The sequence below is a fragment of the Notothenia rossii genome (assembly GCF_949606895.1).
Source record: "Notothenia rossii genome assembly, chromosome: 1".
Lineage (NCBI taxonomy): Eukaryota > Metazoa > Chordata > Actinopteri > Perciformes > Nototheniidae > Notothenia > Notothenia rossii.
The window spans coordinates 1,199,328-1,224,327 of NC_136912.1; the positions used below are offsets into that span (position 1 = coordinate 1,199,328).

The 25,000-nt window shown below is 42.0% G+C and overlaps 1 protein-coding gene across 1 annotated transcript in view; it reads left to right on the plus strand.

The window, feature by feature from the left end:
• The first annotated feature begins 300 nt into the window (after positions 1-300).
• ncf4 (neutrophil cytosolic factor 4) overlaps positions 301-25,000 on the plus strand; it is a 44,509-nt gene continuing 19,809 nt past the window's right edge. The window contains exons 1-7 of the mRNA XM_079658484.1: positions 301-413; positions 1,575-1,757; positions 3,772-3,856; positions 5,664-5,823; positions 10,110-10,180; positions 10,338-10,465; positions 18,830-18,878. Of these exons, the coding sequence (XP_079514610.1) occupies positions 1,726-1,757; positions 3,772-3,856; positions 5,664-5,823; positions 10,110-10,180; positions 10,338-10,465; positions 18,830-18,878 (525 nt within the window). The 5' untranslated portion in view covers positions 301-413; positions 1,575-1,725. The remainder of the gene's footprint in view (positions 414-1,574; positions 1,758-3,771; positions 3,857-5,663; positions 5,824-10,109; positions 10,181-10,337; positions 10,466-18,829; positions 18,879-25,000) is intronic.

Here is a 25,000-nt window from a genome sequence, read left to right on the forward strand (position 1 = left end):
GCCATGGGACGGTACTCAAGATGGCGCAGACAAATCAACTTCCCGAGGACCGAAGAGCGAGGAAATGAAAGTAATCGACCTGAGAAGGACCCTCTGTGCTCCCCCCTGCCTGATTACCTGATTGTGTTCTCTCCTCCCTCCTCACCTGTGTCTTGTGTGTGTGATTAGTCCTGTGTGCATTTCAGTTCTGGTTTTTCTGTCTGTCTTTGAAAGTTTCTTGAATTTGTTGGATGGTTTATGTTCTGAGCGACTTTATGTTTTGTCTTGCCCAGTTTTGACTTTGTTTGTCTGGCCTAGTTCTGGAAAAAAACGATTCCTGCTTTCAACATATCTTCTGCGTTTGGGTCCTATGTTTACCTCGCCGACCAACCGTGACACCTTATTTGTGAGGATGATCACAGCTGGGGCAGAAGGTCAGTTCTGCTTTAAAGCTATAAATACTTCCGCTGTTATTCATGATGTTTCACAAAAAGGGGAAACGGCACTTCCCCAAAATGTGAAACCATCTGGAGAGAGTTTGTGTTTGTGTGTGATACGGAGAGGGAGGTTTGTTCTGTATTTACTCTCATTAAACAGATTACATGTGGAAGTTATTTATGGATATCTGAGATGTAATAAAACAAATCAGAAAGGTCACTTCCAGGGAGGGGCGCCGCTTGCGAACAGGCAAGGCAGGTCCACAGCAACGACAACATGAACCACCCTTTCATGTACTGCAACGACATGTCGGGAAACCCCCTCAAGGCGGCCCCATGCATAGCCAGCCGTGAAATTCTGCTTCTTAGTTTAAGTTTCGTTGCCTTGCTCTGCTCCGGGAGGGGGGGGGGGGGGGGGGTTCGAGGGTTCCCCAGTGAATGTTTGCCTCGGGCCCCCACAGACTCTAGAATCGCCACTGCTTCCAGGGGTTTTTATTTTTTGTTGACGTTGACTGTAAGTTACCCTATACATAAATAAAGTTTACATTTATATTTAAGGAATGAGTAAATCATAATAATGTATTTAATTTAAATCTAAAACTATTATTTTATTTAAATCTTTTTGAAGCCTTACAATTTGTTGTATTTTCAGTGATTAAGTCCACACCAAGAAATGCAATGTCAGAATGTGGATGCATGTATGACTTCAAGCTGCCGCACAATGCAGACAGACCTGTTTCATTACATGTATACTTCACTGTATGTCACACCACACACCCTGTCCATTAACGCACCATCCTCTTCTCTTGTTTACCTGCACCACATTTAAGATTTGATTTGATTTATTTCGTGTGTAAAACAATAATACAAAAATAAACAAATAATAATGAAATGAAACGAGTGAATTATGATACCGTACTGAAGCAGTATCAACATGATAAACAACAATATGATTGACTTACAAATTATATTTAAAGAAATGATGAATTTTACATGTATTGAATCCCACCCCTTCTCCCAAAAACTCAATCATTAACATTTGTCTTTCTTTCTTTTAACAAAATGTACATTCTAAATGTATGTATAAACAATATGCATTTACAATTATTTACACGACTATTTCCCCGCCTCTGAACGCACCATCCTGTGGTGTGTCAGGGACCTCTCGCTTCCTGCATGTTCCTCTTCTCTCTGCAGCTTCAGAGCGGTGTGTGACTCAGAGTTTACTCTATCCGACAGAAGAAGTTTCTCTCCGGACAGAAGTCTCAGTTCTTCCCGTGTTTCTCACTCTAATCCCGGGATAACAATCATGTCTCTGCCGCGGCAGCTCCGGGACGAGAGGTGAGGATCTTTTATCATCTCCCTTAATGTTGTTCGGCCGTATGGGAACTACAACTGGAAGTTAAACCATCCATGCGCCGGTATTTTATTATTATTATGGTGTCAAGTTGTGAGAGGGAGGAGAAGTACTCAGATCTTGTACTTGAGTAAAAGTAGAAGTACTCAGATCTAGCACTTGAGTAAAAGTAGAAGTACTCAGATCGTGTACTAGAGTAAAAGTAGAAGTACTCAGATCTAGCACTTGAGTAAAAGTAGAAGTACTCAGATCGTGTACTAGAGTAAAAGTAGAAGTACTCAGATCTTTTACTTGAGTAAAAGTAGAAGTAGGCCTACTCAGATCTGGTACTTGAGTAAAAGTAGAAGTACTCAGATCTGGTACTTGAGTAAAAGTAGAAGTACTCAGACCTTGTACTTGAGTAAAAGTAGAAATACTCAGATCTTGTTCTTGAGTAAAAGTAGAAGTACTCAGATCTGGTACTTGAGTAAAAGTAGAAGTACTCAGATCCTGTACTTGAGTAAAAGTAGAAGTACTCAGATCCTGTACTTGAGTAAAAGTAGAAGTACTCAGGTCTGGTACTTGAGTAAAAGTAGAAGTACTCAGACCTTGTACTTGAGTAAAAGTAGAAATACTCAGATCTTGTTCTTGAGTAAAAGTAGAAGTACTCAGATCTGGTACTTGAGTAAAAGTAGAAGTACTCAGATCCTGTACTTGAGTAAAAGTAGAAGTACTCAGATCTTGTCCTTGAGTAAAAGTAGAAGTACTCAGGTCTTGTACTTGAGTAAAAGTAGAAGTACTCAGATCTTGTACTTGAGTAAAAGTAGAAGTACCAGAGTGTAGGAATACTCTGTTACAGTAAAAGTCCTGTATTCAAAATGTTCCTCAAGTGAAAGTAGAAAAGTATTCTCATCAAAATATAGTGAAAGACAGTAAAAGTAGTCATTGTTTGATTGGTCCATTTCAGAATAATAGATATGATGTGTTTTATAATGATTGATCATGAAAGTGTTATCAAGGCTGGTAAAGGTGCAGCTAGTTTGAATGACTTTGTATACTGCAGGGTAGCTGGTGGATTTACTCCAGGTGGAACTAAAGTCTGATTTAACACTTGATTATATTTCACATCATTCATCCACATCTGAGAAGTAACTAAAGGTATTAAATACATGTAGGGGAGTAGAAGTACACCATGTTCCTCTGAACTGTAGTGAGTAGAAGTACACCATGTACCTCTGAACTTGGAGAGTAGAAGTACACCATGTACCTCTGAACTGTAGTGGAGTAGAAGTACACCATGTACCTCTGAACTGTAGTGAGTAGAAGTACACCATGTACCTCTGAACTGTAGGGAGTAGAAGTACACCATGTACCTCTGAACTGTAGTGAGTAGAAGTACACCATGTACCTCTGAATTGTAGTGAGTAGAAGTACACCATGTACCTCTGAACTGTAGAGAGTAGAAGTACACCATGTACCTCTGAACTGTAGGGAGTAGAAGTACACCATGTACCTCTGAACTGTAGTGAGTAGAAGTACACCATGTACCTCTGAATTGTAGTGAGTAAAAGTACACCATGTACCTCTGAACTGTAGAGAGTAGAAGTACACCATGTACCTCTGAACTGTAGAGGAGTAGAAGTACACCATGTACCTCTGACCTGTAGAGAGTAGAAGTACACCATGTACCTCTGAACTGTAGTGCAGTAGAAGTACACCATGTACCTCTGAACTGTAGTGAGTAGAAGTACACCATGTACCTCTGAATTGTAGTGAGTAGAAGTACACCATGTACCTCTGAACTGTAGAGAGTAGAAGTACACCATGTACCTCTGAACTGTAGAGGAGTAGAAGTACACCATGTACCTCTGAACTGTAGAGAGTAGAAGTACACCATGTACCTCTGAACTGTAGGGAGTAGAAGTACACCATGTACCTCTGAACTGTAGTGCAGTAGAAGTACACAGTAATCCTGTTATAAAACATGACTACGTTATCTAAATGATTTCCTCCTCTCAGTGACTTCGACCAGCTTCCTCACAACATCCCCATCAGCGCCACCATCGCCGACATCGAGGAGAAGAAAGGCTTCATCGACTACTTCGTACGTAACGTTTTAAACCCCCCTCAAACTGTATTAAACCCCTCAAACTGTTTTAAACCCCCTCAAACTGTATTAACCCCCTCAAACTGTATTAACCCCCTCAAACTGTATTAAACCCCCTCAAACTGTATTAACCCCCTGAAACTGTTTTTAACCCCCTCAAACTGTATTAACCCCCTCAAACTGTATTAACCCCCTCAAACTGTATTAAACCCCCTCAAACTGTATTAACCCCCTCAAACTGTATTAACCCCCTCAAACTGTATTAAACCCCCTCAAACTGTATTAACCCCCTCAAACGGTTTTAAACCCCCTCAAACTGTATTAACCCCCTCAAACTGTATTAACCCCCTCAAACTGTATTAACCCCCTCAAACTGTATTAAACCCCCTGAAACTGTTTTAAACCCCCTCAAACTGTATTAAACCCCTCAAACGTTATTTACTGTAAACCAGTGGCGAGCCGTCAGGGCCCTCTAGGCTCTCTCTGAGGGCCTAAGATATTCTACAAAATAATATTTGAAAACATTAAAAAATAAATATTTTTAATATATTGAAATAATATATTTTCTTAGTTATATTTTTCATTAGTTTTACCAAAATAACTTGATTTAATTGTATTTAAAATAAAATTTCCAAATATATGAATCCTTCAAATCTGCCTGTTCAGTTTCTGTTTGAATGTGAAGGGTTAAATGAAAGGAGCTCGTCTCTGCGAGGTGAAGACAGGAGCTGATTGGTGCCAGAGTCCTGCACGGGTCTGATTTTCAAGACCCGCTCCCGCAACGTGCAATACCGAACCCGCCCCGCTACCCGCACATATTGTCAATTAGTTCCGCAACCTGACGGATCTGCAACCGACCCGAACCCGCATATATATGAGCAGTGAAAACGTGCAATTATTAACACGCAGTTGCATATTTTGCTCAAAAAGCGTGGGATGTTAGTTAGTTTCTGCATTTAGGATGACACGAAAAGCCTCCCAGATGTTGGGTTTCGCTCTTGAGGAAGAGTTATTGAAGATGCTGTATTCTCCGCTAGAGAGCTTCAGCTCAGCCATTCAGAATGTGGCGCGCTCAGCAGCAGACTGATGCGCTGCAGAGGTTAGGATTATGCGCGGTCCCGCGGGGGAGAGGTCTGAGGATTTAAACATTAAACTACATTATTATTATTTTAATATATTTATTATGCAACACCCGCGACCCTACCCGCATCACCTTTGTTTTTACCCGACCCGATGCAGGACTCTGATTGGTGGTCCAGCTATGAATTCACAGAGGGCCCGCTAACTGAACGAGAGAGTAATGTCAAATGACAGTACAAGTGACCAATCATATCTTCCCTCTAAATGGGTGGGTTTTATTATCGCAGACTTTATGACAAGTTCGGCCCGGTGTGAAGCTTTTCTTGTTTCCATAGCAACGACAACTTAACAAACACAATGCAAAAGCCTTTTCAATTTCGAAGAACACAAATTGGGTTATTTACAGGTGTTGTTTTGTGTGGTAGAGGGTCGCTGTCATTGATGCGTTTTGCACCCCGGGCCGTTGGTTTGATATTCCGCTGAAGTATACGCTGTCACGTAATAACTCTTTTTTTTTTTCGAGGGAAGGGGGGGGGGGGGGGGTCAGACGGCCTAGGTATAAAAGTCACGGCTCGCCACTGCCGTAAACCCCCTCAAACTTCATTTAAAACCCCTCAAACTCTATTTAACCCCCTCACACTTATTTAAACCCTCTCAAAGCCCCTCAACCTTTATATAAACCCCCTCACACTCTATTGAAACCCCTGAAACTTTCCTCCTGCAGCTGTTTGTGATCGAGGTGAGGACTAAAGGCGGGGGGAAGTATCTGATCTATCGGAGGTACAGAGATTATTTCACCCTGCACCAGATCCTGGAGTCCAGATATTCCCCTGAAGACCCCGAGAGACCCGGACCCAACACCTGCACGATGCCTTCACTGCCCGGTGAGCTCGGGATTCACAACGCTCACATTCTTGTCTGTCAGCAGGGGGAATATCACCCTCTGAAATATGAATAATCTGCTTCCTCTGTAACAACGCTGCCATTCACTGCTAATGCTTCAGCAGGCGACCCAAAAAAACCCTCTGAGAAACTCTGTGTCCACCTGTCTGCAGTCATTAACTAGAAATAATGTTAGTTATAATGAAAAAGCGCTATTAAGAATGCAAACTAATCCCCTATAAGTCTTTATTTTTGATTCACTCTAATGTGTTTGTGAACATTTTATAAATGTTTTACTTACATGTTTGCAGTTTTAGTGTGAAAAAAATCTCTAAATCAGAGTCCTCAGATGCTCATGATTTGTACCATTTGACTTTAAGAGTTAAGAGAACAGACTCAATGTGAATCTGTTGTGCTGTGATCGACATGATGGTCTTGATCCAGGATCCGGAGATACCATAATATTCAGGATACTAAGGCTGGAGCCACACGAGGACGATGACGCAAACGGACCGCAATCGCTATCAAAAAAAGTCTTCCGTCCACACGCAACAGGCGCCAGAAACGCGTCCGTTCACACGAGACCGCTCCAAAGCGCTGGAGACGCTGTAGTGCATATGCCAGGCCTGTAAGTGGCGCCTGCAAAACAAACAACAAAAGCAGCGAAGAAGACTTCCCGCGCATGGTTGCCCTTCTGTTTATTCTCCGCTGTGGACGCTCTGGCTCTTCTTCTCCTTGGCGAGCGTTTGCTCCTTCTGTAAATCTCTCCAGTTAGTCCACCAGCAGATGCAACACGTTCTCACTCCCAACCCGTCACATGTTGACGGTCGGTCAGGGCCCCTCCCCGTCACTCTATTACGCACAGGGTACCCCTTGAGAGTCAGTTTTCAACTATCAGGGAGTCCCATTGACTTGCATAGAGCTCCCTGAATGTTGGTAATAGAGGAGTTGGGATCGCGGCGAAATGCTCTCCTCAGATCCATTCTCACAGCGTTTATCAACCTTTTCTAACTCAATATCAAGCCACACTTATTGTTTTTACCTTTTTATTTTAATTGAATAATGTCAGACTTTAGTTGCCGTCAGTTATGGGGAGAGTAGGGGCTCAGAAAACTGAACTCTGTATTGTTTCATCGTTTTTTCCTTCTAATTTTGTATTCTTTTCTAAACCACACACTGTTATCTACTCAACAATAACACATCATTATCCTTGTGTTTATTTATTTGTTTGATTAATAAACACAAGTTGGAGTCCGTCAGGACCGAGGGTCGGAGCAGCTCATTTGCTTTAGAGAATTTTACACCCGGAAGTAAGTATTCTCTCCGCTTCGCTTGACAAACCCCGTGATAGTCCTCAAGCTCTGTGATTGGAGAGTGTGCTCCGAGGGTTACGCCGAGCTTCGAACAGCACTTTGAAATGGGATGGAACCACGGCAGACTGTCCAAAACTGGATTTGAACGGGTCCAATGAGGTCTATGGGACGCCCTGCCCGTTAAAAACTGACTCTCAAAGGGTACCCTGTCCGTAATAGAGTGACGGGGAGGGGCCCTGACCGTCCGTCAATATGTGACGGGTTGGGAGTGAGAACGTGTTGGCAGATGACAAACACCCACCTCTCCGCCTCTTCCAAGGGACGAGGGGACCGTGCGGCAGAGTTTTCAACATGTCCGCTTTAACACAAATTGATAACGACTCTATTTAATAATATAATAATAATAAGGTACCTGGTCTGCTGTGATCTAAAAGCCATGATGGAGGAGCTGGAGTTTTCTCCTTCAGCCCTAATAAATAACTCAGTTAATAAAAACTACGAGTTGTGCTTCGGGAAGAGATTTAAATGCTGCTGCAGCTCAGAGTGAGGACATCTGTTAGTGTTGATCCGACTTTCACTCTCCGACGTGTTTATGATGTCATGAATGTGCGTCTGCTGCTGTGGGGAAACTATGGAAACTACAGTTTTCTATACAGTGGACTACAACATGGATGTTTAATAAGAAGGAGGGACTCATCTAGAGACTCTGCACCGTGCTCTGATGCTGTTGCTTTATGCTTTATGAACAACAGAGAAACATATTCTTCATGACCAAAGCTGGAATTGAAATAAAAAGGGAAAGTGAAACTTCTGCTCGTCACCCTCTCCCTCCGGTCCACATTAATACAAATGATCCCAATACGTATGATTGTATGAAAAGATCTTAAAATCAATACAAATGTATTTATTATAAACGTTAGTCCTTAACACCTATCACTGTGTACATCATTCAAACATCTTTTAAAAGTTGAACAAACCCCACACAGCTCAGTGAAATGTTAACTTTATTTGATCATTTCAGTAAAAACTAACGTTCATATTTCTCTTTTTGATTATAATACTTATGAACGTTCAAAACAAAGCACTTTGGCAACTTACCACATACGTTTTAAGATGCTTAATAAGCACCGTAACTTTAATGATATAACTTCTCCGTCATAATCGTTTGTGTCCGTGAACGGCCGACTGTTGTGTGACGTCAAATGCTGCGGCTGCAAGGTATTGTGGGGCAGCATTTTCTCCTCTCCTTTCGGTAAGGGAGGTCCAGTGGTTCCTAAGCTAAAGGAGGTTATAAAGGAAGTTTGAAACCTCCTTTCCTTTCATTTGGAGAACTGGAACGGCACTTATCATGGCTGCCACTGAGGGACTCCCGGGTCATTTCACTCCGTTAGAAAGGATAAGCTAAATGGACTATTCAACTTCAACCTCAGACTCTGGTTAGCCACTCCCCAAATCAGGAGAGATTGCGGACACCTGATTTGGGCTGACTGCTCAGCTACAGGTGCCTGAGCAGTCAGTCTCTCTCTCCTCTTGGGTTGCTTGGCTCTACTGGACCTTGGTTGGTTTGTTTGTTCTTTCTTTATATACTGATGCATGTTCACACACCCACACACTACACACAATACTGATTAACTGACTTCATAGTTAATTTAGCTTCTTTAATTAAATGCACTTCAATTGGATGAATCATGTGTGGTCTCCTTCTTTTGTCTGTCCTTGAGCCAGGGCGTGGCAACAGTGAATCCTAGAAATGGAGACGTTTAGGGGACGAGCTGCAGACTCAGGGCTTCAGAAGTCCTTTAAAGATTAGCTAATATTTTCATAAAAACAAGCAGAAAACAATCATTCCATCTCCACGAAGAGAAGATCGTTTTAATGCATGAAAATAAAGAGACTTTTGAACTAAAATCCATTTCAAACTTCATGAATCTTTGATCGTTGCTTTTCTATTTTGGGAAAGTTCTACTTTTCTCCAAACTCTGAATATGAAATGTGACGGGATTCATTTCAGAGCCAGATCTCATCAGGACGGGGGGAATAAGAGAGGAAGGAGAGAAGGAGAGAAGGAGAGAAGGAGAGATAATGGAACGGGATTCAGGTCCCAGAGTCTGGATTAATTCAAACTAATTATGGGAAAATCTAAATATCTTTACGCTCCTTTTCCCTCCCTCTTTTCACCCTTAATAATTGTTATTGAATAAAGATATCAGAAGTCTCTGTCCACGTTTCATTTAGCAAAAGTCAGTGTGTTTCCTTAAAGAAAAGCATTATCTTTTCCACATTTATTTTATTATTTGTATTTGTGCCTCTGCCGTTTACTGGTCACCCTCTTTGCATGGAGGGGTGTCTGTGTGCAGGGTATCTTTAATCTGCTATTTTAGATATGCAGACGTCACTAATCTTCCCTTTAGTCTTTCAGTTTGCACTCTGTTGTTATTCTGAAGTTCAGTGTGTGTGCTCCACATCAGCCAACACGTGCAATCATCCAAAGCCTAGTGATGGATCCACTTATCCTCAATTCATCTGCTTTGATTCCAACGTGTGCACCTCTCACTGCTGAGTCCTTGAAGGCACCCTGTGGAGGTAACACTAAGGTCTCAAAGTGTCTCCACTGGCTGCGTGCTCCCTTAGGAAACCATTAGCAAACATGTTTAAAGTATTTTGAACTGTGAGATGTTGACGTCCCTGATACGCTGTGTTGGTGCTCATCGTCTCTGCGTGGAACAGCAGAGTCCTCTATGCTGATTGTGTGGAGGCGCATCGTTGTGTGCATGAAAGCTATCCTGCAGAATATCTCTAAAGTCCTAATGGTTCAGTCTGCTTCTCTGTTTGCACGCTGTAACCTGAGTGAGATGTGCACGTGCTGCAGGCTCTCCTATAAACACCGTGCACAGCGTGAGTGGGAGTGATGGTTAAACTCTTCCTCCTCTTCCTCCTCCTCCTCCTCCTCCTCCTCTCGTTGTGTTTCTCTCCAGGTAAAGTCTTCCTGGGCAACAAGAGGGAGATAGCAGAGAGCAGGATCCCTGAACTCATCACGTACATGAAGGTGACCCTTCCTCTCTAACCCGTCTGCAGTTAACTCACCTTTATGTATTGAGTATTTAAATGTAGCTAACATCTTCCAGCGTGCAAACTAAACAAATAATATGAAACACTATTTCATTATATATTTTTGTCTTAACATATATTCATCTCCCCCCCAGAGGCTGCTGGGTCTCCCAACATGGCTGCTATTGGACGAGGCTCTCCGGATGTTTTTCTATCAGACGGAGCAGGACGAGCAGCATCAGCCCAGAGCTCTGAGGAGACTCCGCCCCCCCACCCGAAAAGTGTAAGCACCCCCCCAATACTACACAAATATGAAACCTGTCACCATACGATAACGATACGATAGGATAACACTTGAATGGTCAGTTCAGATTCTCTGGTCAGAACACTATGGCCCGTGATTGGTCAACCGCTTAGAGATGTCCCGCCCCTTAGCCTATCACGTACAATGTGTCGGAGCGCTAGCCAATAGAAGGGTGAGTATTACAAAGTGATGTCACTATGTTCCGGAAGTAAACCTATGAGTCCAATGGAGGCGTCTGGAGGGAACACATGTGGATTTTAACCTCTGCAGACCATTAACATGCACTAACACCTATCGAACAAAGGAAGCTAAATGTCTTTAAAGCATTCAGACTGGACTTGTTATATTAGTGATGACATATAACCAGAGGTGGGGGACTCGAGTCACATGACTTGACTCGAGTCAGACTCGAGTCGCATATTTTTGGACTCGAGACTTGCTTGACTAACATTGATAAAAGACTTGACTTTGACTTGGTATTCATGACTTGAGACTTGACTTGAGACGGATGACTCGAAAGGACTTGACTTAAAATGTAATATTTGCATTTGTTTTTGTATCGTACGGAGCCCCTAAAGGGCAATGAAAACAAAAAAGATACTGTATCTCGTTCGCACAAGAAAGTTACCGGAGCGCCAAGTAGGACGTGGAGCACACAGGAGGCAGCCGTTTCATTGCAGACTGTTATGCTTATGTTGGGAAATGGCAGTGCATACATTATTCTATTTATATTTCGAACCCGGACTCTCTTTCACTTCATGAAATCGCTACAGCACCAGGAGGCAGTGGGACGTGTAACGGCCCGTCTACACTACAGGCATCGAAAAATGCTTTCAACGCTTCGCCCATTCACTTGAATGGGGTGACGTAGAAGATTTTTAATCTTCGCCGAACTGCATTGTGGGTAGCATGGTATGGCTTTGCAAGCATCACAAGCATCTATCGGCATCAAAAATTGAACAATGTTCAACTTTTGAGGCTCGATGCTTGGCATCAGCCAATCAAATTCCGTTTATGCAAATCCCGCCAGTGCAAGCGCTAGCCAACCAAACCGCGTGCAAGCTGGGAGAGCCAGACCGCAGTTCATTTCCTCATATTCCAAACGAGATATTACGGTAGCAAATCACCCGGTTCTTTACGACCGGAACTATTTACCGGGATACAAACCGGAGGAACCAGGCATGGAGGGAGGTGGCAGAGACAGTGGGTGAAACTGGTAGGTGTTCACCTGTTTGGAGAGTTTATATCCAGTTTACTTCATTTTAACATTGCTATTGCTTTGCATGTCGGGGACGGGAGATTCATGTGATTGGTTGTTGGTCGCGTTGCTCGCAAAAAAACGCCAAGCTTCAGACACGCCCAGCTTCAAGATTTTTTGATGCCTGTAGTGTAGACGGGCCGTAGCTCCGCCTCTGAGAAGTGCAGCACCTTGTGACTTGCTTGACCTGAGCAATGACTTGTAATAATAATAATAATAATGGCTTTAATTTATAAAGCACTTCATATTTGCATTCAAATCCCGAAGTGCTAACATCGTAAAAAGAATAAACAGCAATAAATAAAAATAAATAAGTAAAAAGAATAAAATAAGATAAAAGGGTGATAATAAATAAATAAAAGGTCTAGGGAAAGGCTCTATTGAAGAGGTGGGTTTTGAGGCCTTTTTTAAAAACCTCCACGGTCTGTGATGCTCTCATGTGGTCGGGGAGAGCGTTCCACAGACTGGGGGCAGCCGAGCAGAAGGCCCGGTCTCCCATGGTACGGAGCTTAGTCCTCGGGGGTTTGAGGAGGTTTGAGTTGCTGGAGCGGGTGGTCCGCACGGAGGTAAGGGGGGTGAGGAGTTCCTTGAGGTATGGAGGGGCTGTTCCATAGATACACTGGTGTGTGAGGACGGAGACCTTGAATTCGATCCTCAATTCCACGGGGAGCCAGTGTAGTGATTTCAGGATGGGGGTGATATGATCATATTTGCGCACCCTCATCAGGATCCTAGCAGCGCTGTTCTGGATGTACTGGAGCCTCTGGATGCTTTTCTTAGGGATCCCGATGAGGAGTGCATTGCAGTAGTCCAGCCTTGAGGAGACAAAGGCGTGGACTAGCTTTTCCGCGTCAAACAGAGTGAGTGAGGGGCGGAGTTTGGCGATGTTCCTGAGGTGATAGAAGGAGTTTTTGCACAGCTGTTTAATGTGGGCCTCAAAGGTCAGATGGGCGTCCATTTTCACACCCAAGTTGGTGACTGTTGAGGAGAGGGTAATGTCCTGGCCGGAGAAGGTGATGGTCGTGATGGTGGATGACCGAACCTGATGTGGGGTGCCAACTATAATGGCTTCGGTCTTGGAGCTGTTGAGTTTCAGGAAGTTTAGCTTCATCCACGCCTGTATCTCCTCCAGGAAGGTAGTGAGTGTGAGTGAAGGCAGGGCTGCAGAGGAGGTAGGGTTGATCCTGAGGTACAATTGGGTGTCATCAGCGTAACAATGGAATGATACTCCATGTCGGCTGATGATAGAGCCAAGGGGGAGCATATAGAGTGTGAAAAGGGTGGGGCCGAGAACTGATCCTTGAGAGACACCACAGGTGACGTTGTGGGTACCCGACTCTGCCTCACCCAAGGAGACGTACTCTGTTCTCCCGGTGAGGTATGATGTGAACCAGTCAAGGGGAGAGTCAGAGAGTCCGATGGTGGAGTGCAGACGATGGAGGAGGATGCCGTGATCGACGGTGTCGAATGCTGCAGTGAGATCAAGGAGGATGAGGAGAGAGGGAGAGCCAGCATCAGCCGTCATCAGCAGGTCGTTGGTGACTCTGACTTGACTTGCTTGACTCTCACCACAGTGACTTGGGACTTGCTTGAGACTTGTAGGTCAAGACTTAAGACTTGCTCATGACTTGCACATGTAGGACTTACTCCCACCTCTGCATATTACCCTTTTTTTTGAGAAGCACAAAATCATTGTGGTGATGATTGACATTATGCCAATCACTTCCCACAATACATCGCAGTGGTGCAGAAAGTTAAGAAAGGTTTGGGGGTTAGCTTCTTCACTCTAGTAGAAGTTAACAGCAGCAGATCTACACTAAGCAGAAACTCTACGTAGCAAAAAGCAGCTGCTTGTCTTCAGGAGCGAGATATTGAATCGTAAATAAAGGTAAGTTGAATTTAATCTATGAGGGTTTAAAAACAACAACTAAAATAAACTCTGTTCGTGAACGCAGTGCATACCAGATCCACTATGACTGTTCCTACCTTTCTAAATAAGAGCGCAGAGTATATTTGCACATTATTAGTTGTAGATATGAACATCAAATATGTGCAGTAAGTTAAATGGTACAGTAGAAATACAGTGTTTACATGTATATGCTGTATTGACAGTGGTGAAAGTATTAATACACTATTGGTCAGGTATATAGAAATGTTGATATGCATTTATTTTCTATATCATTTTATTTGTAATTCATATACAATGCCTTGTGAACATTATGCTCTAACAAAGCATGATTCGTATTATGATAAATACGTTGAATCTAATCAAATATATATAATTACACAACACAATACACTATTGCACGTTTATTTTGGTTTATACCACAGAGCATTTAGAGAAATACAATTAAGTCCAAAAATAAGCAGTTTAATGCATGTAATAACTTTTAAAACATGTTTTTACCCAAGCTTCAGATATAGGGATATATCTAATTATACAAAGTGTTAGCAGTAAAAAGGTGCCAGCCTTGATGATTTCGGTTTAAAACTGAAGCACCTGCAATTAATGATGAAGGGTCTATTTGAGGGCCTTCGTGTTCCCTACACAGATTTGCATAAATGTGTTTGTGAATGAGAAATCCTGCAGTAAAAGCAACTTGAGCCCGTAGAAGCGAAGATGGAAAAGTGCCTCCTTTTATCTGCTCACCCTCATTAGAATCAATCCGGTGCCATTAGGCTTTATGAGAGCAGTTTGCATCCCGTGCAATTATGAATAAAAAGTGAATAAATTAAATAGTGTTTTGATTTTAAAGTAGTCAGAGCCGATGGGGTTCAGGTCGTGTTTGAATGAGGAGGTCAAGTGAGAACAAGCAATAACACGATAAGCCTGTAGAGAGGAAGAGAGCGGAAGATAACGGACTTTCCCTCAACATGAAGGGCTTAAACCTCGAATACTGAGAAATATCATTTATATTAAACAGGTACATGCAAATATACTCTGCGCTCTTCATGTAGTGATTTCCCTCTTTTGTAGTGTGTTCTGTTACGACAGAGTATTAGGGCCACACTTAGAATAAAAAAAAGAGATTTCGAGAACTCATAGTTACGAGAATAAAGTCATAGTTTCAGAACTTGAGACTTGAGAAGGAGAATATTGCGTCCTGCATTCCTCCATTACATTACATTACATTACATTACATTACATTACATTTAGCTGAGGCTTTTATCCAAAGAGACTTTCAATAAGTGCATTCGACCAACAAGATACAAACTTGAAGAAAACAGAATCATGTAAGTCCATCAGGTTTCATAGAGCCAAACATTTCAAGTGCTACTCAACTGGCTTTAGATAAACCAGTCCTTTATTAGTACCGTAATTTTCGGACTATAAGCCGCGCCTTTTTTCCCATTTTTCGACGCTGCGGCTTATATAACGGTGCGGCTAATCTATGGATTGTTACAGCTAACGGCCACTAGGGGACCTCCTAAATCTATGGATTTTACAGGTTACAGTCCACCACCTTTAACTCTATGGGCTCTATGGCCGGTCCGCGCCCCCCACCTTTAAGCGGCGGGCTCCAGCAGGAAAAGCTGGAGGTCGGAAAAGAGTGAGACAGGTAGCGCGCAAAAGTAAAAGTGGAACCGAGAGTGGTACGAGAGACAGAACGAGAGCAAGACAGACAGACATTACGAGAGCGAGACAGTTTGTCCCCGTACCACTGGTTGAAAACCACTGCTGTAGATCACTGCCGGTACGTGCGCTGGGAGCGCACCGTTTAAGTTTGAAAGTTGAAAAGTGTGTGTGTCTGAAACGCTATGTGATACAGTACAGTTTACACAGCACATGTTCTGTAGCTACTATTGCACTAAATGCTAACACTTGAATACGTTATGCAAATATGCAACTTGTTTGTTGAAATGTTAATAAATGGGAGCTTCCTCAAACAGCCATCTCTTTCCCGACAATCCCCTCTGTGCACGAACCCTTACATATGGTAATGAAACATTAAAACACCTGCGGCTTATAGTCCAGTGCGGCTTATATATGTACACATCATTCAATTTAGCTGCTGCGGCTTATATTCAGGTGCGCCTTATAGTCCAGTGCGGCTTATATATGTACACATCATTCAATTTAGCTGCTGCGGCTTATATTCAGGTGCGCCTTACAGTCCGAAAATTACGGTAATTCAAACATCATCTTGTGGCTTCACAATTCAGTTTCCTCTCTGGTTTCTCCCCCCCTCTCTCCTTATTTTTGATATTGTGTTACTTCCCTTTGTACCCCTAGTTATATAGTTAGCTTATAGTCCGAAAATTACGGTATATAAGTGCTTTGTTAGTAATTCTATCTCTGGAAGTGGAGTCCAAAGAGATGAGTTTTCAGTCTGAAGAAGATGTGTAAGCTTTCTGCTGTCCTGATTTCAATGGGGAGCTCATTCCGATTCCACTACAAGGCTATCGTTCGACTCCTTCTGGATCCAAAGCCTTGATTACAAGTCTCATGGTTTCTTGTGAGAATCCCCTCTGAACAGCTCGTAGAGGTAACCAACGATAGCCTCGTGATCGGCCAGAACCAGCCATGTCCTCCTGCAGGAAGGAGACAATCTGCTCCAAGTCCGTTTGGTTCTTTCTTTGAAATAATAGACATCGTTTCTTGCACAACCTTTTCAAAGTTCTAATACTTATGATAATCTGATGCTGATTAAAAAGATTAAGTATTTAGTTATTTGAGAAACCTAAACTAAAGTACTGCTTTACAAGATGCTCCATATTCCTCATGTTATGTCAGGACGTAATATTCTCCTTCTCAAGTTCTGAAACTACGACTTTATTATCGAAATCTCTCTGCTTTTTTTTCTAAGTGTGGCCCTAATACTCCGTCGTAGTTCTATAGGTGTTAGTGCATGTAAATTGTCTGCAAATGCTAAAATCCCGAAGTTCAGAAAATAGTGACATCACTATGTAACACTTGCGCTCCTATTGGCTAGTACTTCAACACATTGTACATTATAGGTTAAGGAGCAGGACATGTCATACACCTGAACATCAGCAGGAGAGGACTCTTTAAAGTAGAAACACTACATACTGATATACACCTGAACATCAGCAGGAGAGGACTCTTTAAAGTAGAGACACTACATACTGATATACACCTGAACATCAGCAGGAGAGGACTCTTTAAAGTAGAGACACTACATACTGATATACACCTGAACATCAGCAGGAGAGGACTCTTTAAAGTAGAGACACTACATACTGATATACACCTGAACATCAGCAGGAGAGGACTCTTTAAAGTAGAGACACTACATACTGATATACACCTGAACATCAGCAGGAGAGGACTCTTTAAAGTAGAGACACTACATACTGATATACACCTGAACATCAGCAGGAGAGGACTCTTTAAAGTAGAGACACTACATACTGATATACACCTGAACATCAGCAGGAGAGGACTCTTTAAAGTAGAGACACTACATACTGATAGACACCTGAACATCAGCAGGAGAGGACTCTTTAAAGTAGAGACACTACATACTGATATACACCTGAACATCAGCAGGAGAGGACTCTTTAAAGTAGAGACACTACATACTGATATACACCTGAACATCAGCAGGAGAGGACTCTTTAAAGTAGAGACACTACATACTGATATACACCTGAACATCAGCAGGAGAGGACTCTTTAAAGTAGAGACACTACATACTGATATACACCTGAACATCAGCAGGAGAGGACTCTTTAAAGTAGAGACACTACATACTGATATACACCTGAACATCAGCAGGAGAGAACTCTTTAAAGTAGAGACACTACATACTGATATACACCTGAACATCAGCAGGAGAGGACTCTTTAAAGTAGAGACACTACATACTGATATACACCTGAACACCAGCAGGAGAGGACTCTTTAAAGTAGAGACACTTCATACTGATATACACCTGAACATCAGCAGGAGAGGACTCTTTAAAGTAGAGACACTACATACTGATATACACCTGAACATCAGCAGGAGAGGACTCTTTAAAGTAGAGACACTACATACTGATATACACCTGAACATCAGCAGGAGAGGACTCTTTAAAGTAGAGATTTGTGTATGATTGGATGTGCAACATTCTCTCTCCTACTTATGGATTCAGTTTTGTCACAAACATTCACAGAAACAGGGATATTTGTGTGAAGTATTGAGAAAACTCAGCAGGGACGTGTTACCGTTTTTTCACACATGCACTTCCTCTTTCCTAACGGCGGTTCTGTCTCCTGATTGGCTAACAGGCCTGTGGTGAGTTACAGCAGGATATGTGGTAAAGGTGGATTCTCTCAACAGGAAGTGATGCAAAGCTGGACTCTCATCACTTCCTCTGCTCCTGCCTTTAATCATATACACTTTCTATATGAGTAAGAACTTTACAAAGACTCTGACACTTCCTCTTTCTAACGTCTGATAGTTATTTTAAACTAGAAGCAGAAAATACTAACCCTAAGCAGAACGATTTAACTTGTGCCTATTATTTGAGAGATTTATAAAACAGGAACACTTAATACTACTAGAGTTGACCTTTCACAATAAAAGCGCTAGACATATGCAATTTGCAGGCAAGTCTTACGAACGTCCGCTTAAGTCTAAAAAACAGGATGACTGAACAAAAACAAGAACATATTACAAAGACTAGTTTGCATGTTGTTGTCATGAATATTTATATAATACGTAAATATTATGTGGTGTCCAGTAGTGGGATCTTATTACAAACAAGGTTACATTTGGATGCTTCTTGCTTTAAATGTTTTAATTTGAAATGGTTATAAAAGCAACACGTGAGTAATTCAAAGGAGCTACTAGAGTTTACTTTTCACAATAAAAGCCCTAGAAGTATAATGTTAACATTTGAGCTGTTCATTTATTTGTCGCTTGGTGTTTAAAACCTGAAGAGTAAATACAAAAATAAAAAAGTGCACTAATTTAGACAAAATTAAAGTGCAGAACGTCAGACTTTAGAGGTCAGATGTTGCTCCTCCATAAAATGATGATGTTTTTTATTATAGATTGCACCTCCAGCGTTTGTGGCTGTCTTCTATCCGTCGCCTTATCTCTTTTAAATCCCTCTTATATCTCTCTTGTGTTTTAGGAAGACGGTGAAGCCGAAGATGGACGTTTTCTCCTCCCCCCGTGCAGAGGTGTGTGTAGTAACAGTTTAACAGTTAGTAGATGTTGTTGCTCTGGTTACCATCTCCATGCCACCTACAGAGAAACAACTTTTGTATTCATGCAACCAACGCAGCCTGCACCGAATCACCCCACCACACACACACACACACACACACACACACACACACACACACACACACACACACACACACACACACACACACACACACACACACACACACACACACACACACACACACACACACACACACACACACACACACACACTCACGGCCATGCCCACGTTACTGCATTACTTTGTGAGACTGCAGAAGCCTTAAATCACAAACTTAAGTAGAAACTCTCACAGATGTAGCACTTTCATAATATATATTTTCAGCCTTTATATGTCATCATTTTGTTTGATATCAAAAAAGGCAATAACAGGAATGAGTCCTAAACTAAACCTGAAATCAGGTCTGTGGTTAACACAAGCTGAAGAGATTTTAACGTTTTGTTTTGTTCTACGAAACTGGTGGATTTTAAAATGAAGGTGACAAGTGTCTAAATGAGACGACTAAACGCCATCACGACCAACATTAGCGTCCTTTAGCTTAGCGGTGGAGACGTGAAGTCATGTGACCGTGCTGTAGTTCCTTTATAGCCCAACATTAGCCACCTTTAGCTTAGCAGTGGTGACGTGAAGTCATGTGACCGTGCTGTAGTTCCTTTATAGCCCAACATTAGCCTCCTTTAGCTTAGCGGTGGAGACGTGAAGTCATGTGACCGTGCTGTAGTTCCTTTATAGCCCAACATTAGCCTCCTTTAGCTTAGCGGTGGAGACGTGAAGTCATGTGACCGTGCTGTAGTTCCTTTATAGCCCAACATTAGCCTCCTTTAGCTTAGCGGTGGTGACGTGAAGTCATGTGACCGTGCTGTAGTTCCTTTATAGCCCAACATTAGCCTCCTTTAGCTTAGCGGTGGTGACGTGAAGTCATGTGACCGTGCTGTAGTTCCTTTATAGCCCAACAGTAGCCTCCTTTAGCTTAGCATTGGTGAAGTGAAGTCATGTGACCGTGCTGTAGTTCCTTTATAGCCCAACAGTAGCCTCCTTTAGCTTAGCATTGGTGAAGTGAAGTCATGTGACCGTGCTGTAGTTCCTTTATAGCCTAATATCTGCTTTTTACTTCAGAAATCTAAGTGGGGTTAATATGTGGAAATTACCCTGCTGGACTTCTACAATATAAATGTATCTCATATAAAGTAATATAAAGTCATTCTAAATCAATTCATAAAACGACCATAGCAGGGTATGATAGTCGTAAAAATATAACTAGAAAGTTATTAAGAAAAAACTCCCCAGAAAGTAACATTTGGTTGCAAAAAGAAACTAATATCAGTGGTTTAAACATATTTCGCTGCAGAAAAGATGATTAAAACATTCTATTTTCATTTATATTTCAATATTTACAAATATATAGCAGAATATACCGTACAGTATCACGTCAATATCATGCATACACAGTATTTTGACTGCTATGACAAATTAAAGAATGACCTCACTTGTCAGATGGTGTGTCACACTTTTCGTCCTCCCTCTTGCACGTGACCTTATCAAAAGTTCCCGCCTTGCATCACTTCCTCTTTAATCTCTGTTTCCATCTCTCCTTTTGTATTAACCTCCCTCCCTTGTCCTCACCTCTGCCCTTAAACATCCCTGTGTCCTTGTTTCTTTCTCCTCTTTACAAGGTTCATCCTCTCCTTTTTTATTATTTGCACGCCCTCTCTCCTGACATCGAGTGAAAGCGTTTATATTCAGTGGATGTTTCACCTCAAAGGTGTGTGTGGTTCAGGTGGGGGGGAAGCACTCAGAGGTTAAAGTGGTAATGACCTGCCAATTAAATCATCCAAGGACGAGGAGAAAGGCTTTTATTCTTTGTGAAATCAGCACAATCCCACACTGACCCTTTGACCACACACATACACACCTAATAGTTCCTCAAAACCAAAAATGTCCTCACAGAACCGGTTGTTTCTCAATAATTGGTCCTCACATATATAACAAAACAAGCACACACTGTACTTTTTTACTTTTACGGCCCTTAAAACAAACCCATTCCCAAACCCATAACACACTAACTTTAATCCCAAAGTCAACTATAATCCTTTTAAGAAAATAAGAGGAATTGAGGTGCCTTTAAAAATGTCCTTACACTTTAGATGGTCCTCACAAAGGTCAAATAACAAACTAACACACACTCAAACATGTTTGTAATTCACCACCTCTGAGGACCCTAAAACACACAATACATTTTCTACTGATTGCAAACTAAAATACAAACCCTTTAAGGATAGAAGAAGTATTTAGGTGACTCTAAAAATGTCCTTACACTCCAGATGGTCCCCACAAAGGTAGAATAACAAGAGCTCTCATACACACACACACTCAATTAGAAAACCAGCATAGTCTATTTTTAAATATTAACCAGCAGAGGCTTGCAGTAACTGTGGAATACAGTTTGTGTAGGAGTGATAGTAATTCAGACTGATGGATGACGGCCATTTAGGCATGCACAATTTTGGATCGTGCCAATATTTTCCAACTCTATTCGGCAAATATTGACATATGCACACATTTTATTACCAGCTGATTGCAGAGAATATGTTCTTATGATGGCCTACTGTCAGATGCAGACATGAAATATACCAAGATGTTCACACTTCCTGGTCAAAATAAGAAGCTACGGTAAAATCTAAAAGCTGGCCTTTCTTTTTGTGTAACATCTCTGTCTGTCATATTAGAGGAAATGATCATTTCTGTACACAATTTCATTTTACAACCAACGCTGTGCTTCCCTTACAGCTCAGACTCTTTGAACTGTTGTCTCATGTTTTATAAACCAAACACTTGATTGATTGATTGATTGATTGATTGATTGATTGATTGATTGATTGATTGATTAAGAAAATAATCAGGTAATTATTTGAAAATAATTGTAAAATGTTTCTCGATATTTCAGTGAAGTCACTTTTTTCCATTGCAGGCCTTGAGGCTAGGATGGAGGCCGTTTAAAAGAATAACATGTGTACAAAATAACATTTGACAGTTATACCTCAGATAAAAACATAGAAAGACATGTACATTAGATGATCATACAGCAATAGTTTTAAAAACCACACGTTCTATCTCAAAAATGTCCCAAAAGGATGTTGTACTTTAAAAAATCCTCTTGCTTTTGCTATTTCTTTTAAATAATATTCATTTATTTAATTTAATTTGTGGTTTTATTCAGCTTCTCCCTCCCTGTGCAGAGGGTTCTGCTTCTTCCTACTTTACTTTAGTTTGGGTTGTTTCAGGTTAGACACACTCGCCCTGTTATTCAGGCCATGAGAGTCCCTCACACACAGGGAAGTCATCGAGCTGCTAAACGCTGAAGTGCATGGATAAGAAGGGTGTGTGTGTGTGTGTGTGTGTGTGTGTGTGTGTGTGTGTGTGTGTGTGTGTGTGTGTGTGTGTGTGTGTGTGTGTGTGTGTGTGTGTGTGTGTGTGTGTGTGTGTGTGTGTGTGTGTGTGTGTGTGTGTGTGTGTGTGTGTGTGTGTGTGTGTGTGTGTGTGTGTGTGTGTGTGTGTGTGTGTGTGTGTGTGTGTGTGATATTATAAAGTCGGCAGGTGAAGTGTGTCTCTGCAGCTCTTGAACTCCGTGTGCATTATCACCTTGCAAAATCGTTTAGCTTTCTTAACCTTGCAACACACACACACACACACACACACACACACACACACACACACACACACACACACACACACACACACACACACACACACACACACACACACACACACACACACACACACACACACACACACACACACACACACACACACACACACACTCTGGTGGTGTTTTATTACCAAACTAAGAGCAGCAACTCTGTTTTCCTTCCCTGCCTCCCCTCCCTCCCACACATAAGTTAAACCTTGGTGTACTCTACTCACGAAGCAGCCAGCCTACTCAACTTTATTTTAGATTTTAGCTCTCCCTCTTTCTTTCTGAGTGTGTGTGTGTGTGTGTGTGTGTGTGTGTGTGTGTGTGTGTGTGTGTGTGTGTGTGTGTGTGTGTGTGTGTGTGTGTGTGTGTGTGTGTGTGTGTGTGTGTGTGTGTCCGGCTGTGTGTTTATACAGTGACTGTTTAGCTCCGTCCAAACGATGATCGCTGGCTGTAGTCCCTCCCCTACAGGCCGATCGTGCAGGCTGCATGGGGCCTCACATTGCGCAGGGGGCCTCGGCTCATGAGCTCGGCTTGTGCGCAGTCTCCCGCTGACACGCGAGAGTGAGAGGTGACAAGGGGAACACGTCTGTGACCCGTCACCGTTGCAATGAATCAACATCTGACCAATCACGGCTTTGATACGGCCACTAGCGCAGGTGAAGAGGTTACGGCGAAAAGACAGTTTCAGTCCGAGATGCAGTTATTTCCAGCATTCTTCATTTACCATTCATTCAAGTATGTTATGTCTTTTATTTGCTAACGTACAGGAGGAAGAGTGATAACCGTCTGTCCAGTTCGCTTACATAACAGTTAAAGTTTACAGCCTAAAAAACATGGAGCATTTTTTCCCTTTTTATTTATTTTTATGTCAATTTGCACATTTCATGGTGATGCTCAGCCTCTCCCCTTAACTCCTAGCAGTCATCGTCATGCCAACCACAACACAGAGAAATACTGATAGAAATATGTGTGCAGTTGCAGTTGCAGTTGTTGATACATTGCTGACAGAGGAACTACATTTGAATACAGATTAAAAAAAATATCAGTTTTTGAGCATGTCATAAGCATGTTTTGTCTTGACTATATTACAACTATATTATAATAAAACAATATAGTATTTATATTATTGAATTGATTATGATTAGTAGTAGAAGTAGTTAATTTGCATTAATTATATTTTAATCTTTTTGAGGCTAGGATTTGGCAGGAAATGCATTCACCTGTAAACGCACACTGAACGACATACATGCACATTTACAAAGTAACTGTTGATATTTATAATAAACAGGAATTAGATTTGCAAAGTACTTTGTTTCCAAAACATTTGTTCTCACTCCTGTCAGTTGGGGGGGGGGGGGGGGGGGGGGGGGGGGGGGGGGCCTCATCTCACAATGTCGCTTGGGGCCCCAAGTTAGCTCAGGCCTAGCCTCAAACAGCCGGATGAGTAATTGTCGCTACAAGCCTCAAACAAGGTCAACGGGATGCGACCGTTATCAAGATTTAAAGGATGCTTTGTCTCATGTGACAGAATCAGGGAGAAGAAACAGAAGCAGACAAAGATAACAGAGAGACTCTATTTGTGCTATTTTAGAGAAAGGAGTTAAAGGGGCCCTAATCTGCTTCTCTGATGCATACTGTAGTTCATTCAGAATCCAAGAAACGTCCAAAAGTCCTCGATATCTTTTGAGGATTTGCAATAAATATCACTCGCAATAAGTTGTTGTGCTAAGCTTCTTCCAGAGTTATCGTTAATATTGCTAAAGTCACCGTCTATTAAATTATCATTGTAGAGAATTAACGAGTAAAGCCTGATTAACTCAAACAAAACACTTATCTTGTGAGAAAGACAACCAAACATTTTGTAAGTGTACATCTTTGGGTGTGGGAGCGTTTCTATAAATGCAGCAATACCGTAAGATTTATAATCACTTTATTTATTGTCTTTGCTTAATATTGTTAAGTTCACTATCAGTCATGCAATACAAAACCAAGGCTATATTAGTCTCCTTAGTGCCTTCTTGAGAGGTGTATGCATAGTTTCATCAGGCTAATATCATAAAGGGCAGTAATATAGTCCAGGATTATTCCTCTCATATCTCCCGCTGCGTTTACACAACCTCTCACATGCATATCCTCCCGTGACCTTTTAGGAAGTGGGCCATCCACTTAATGAAATACTCCATTAAACGTCAGGGGGAGCAGCACCTGCTCTCAGTCTGAGGTCTGTTAACGAGTTGAGGTCTGCTAACGAGCTGAGGTCTGCGGAGCCTATTAAGGCGGGGTCGGAGAGTCTAATTGAGCCGATGATTGCTCCGGAGACCCTCGTGAACCTGAGGCCTGCAGGGATGCATTTAGAGGCACCAGGTACACCAGGTACACCT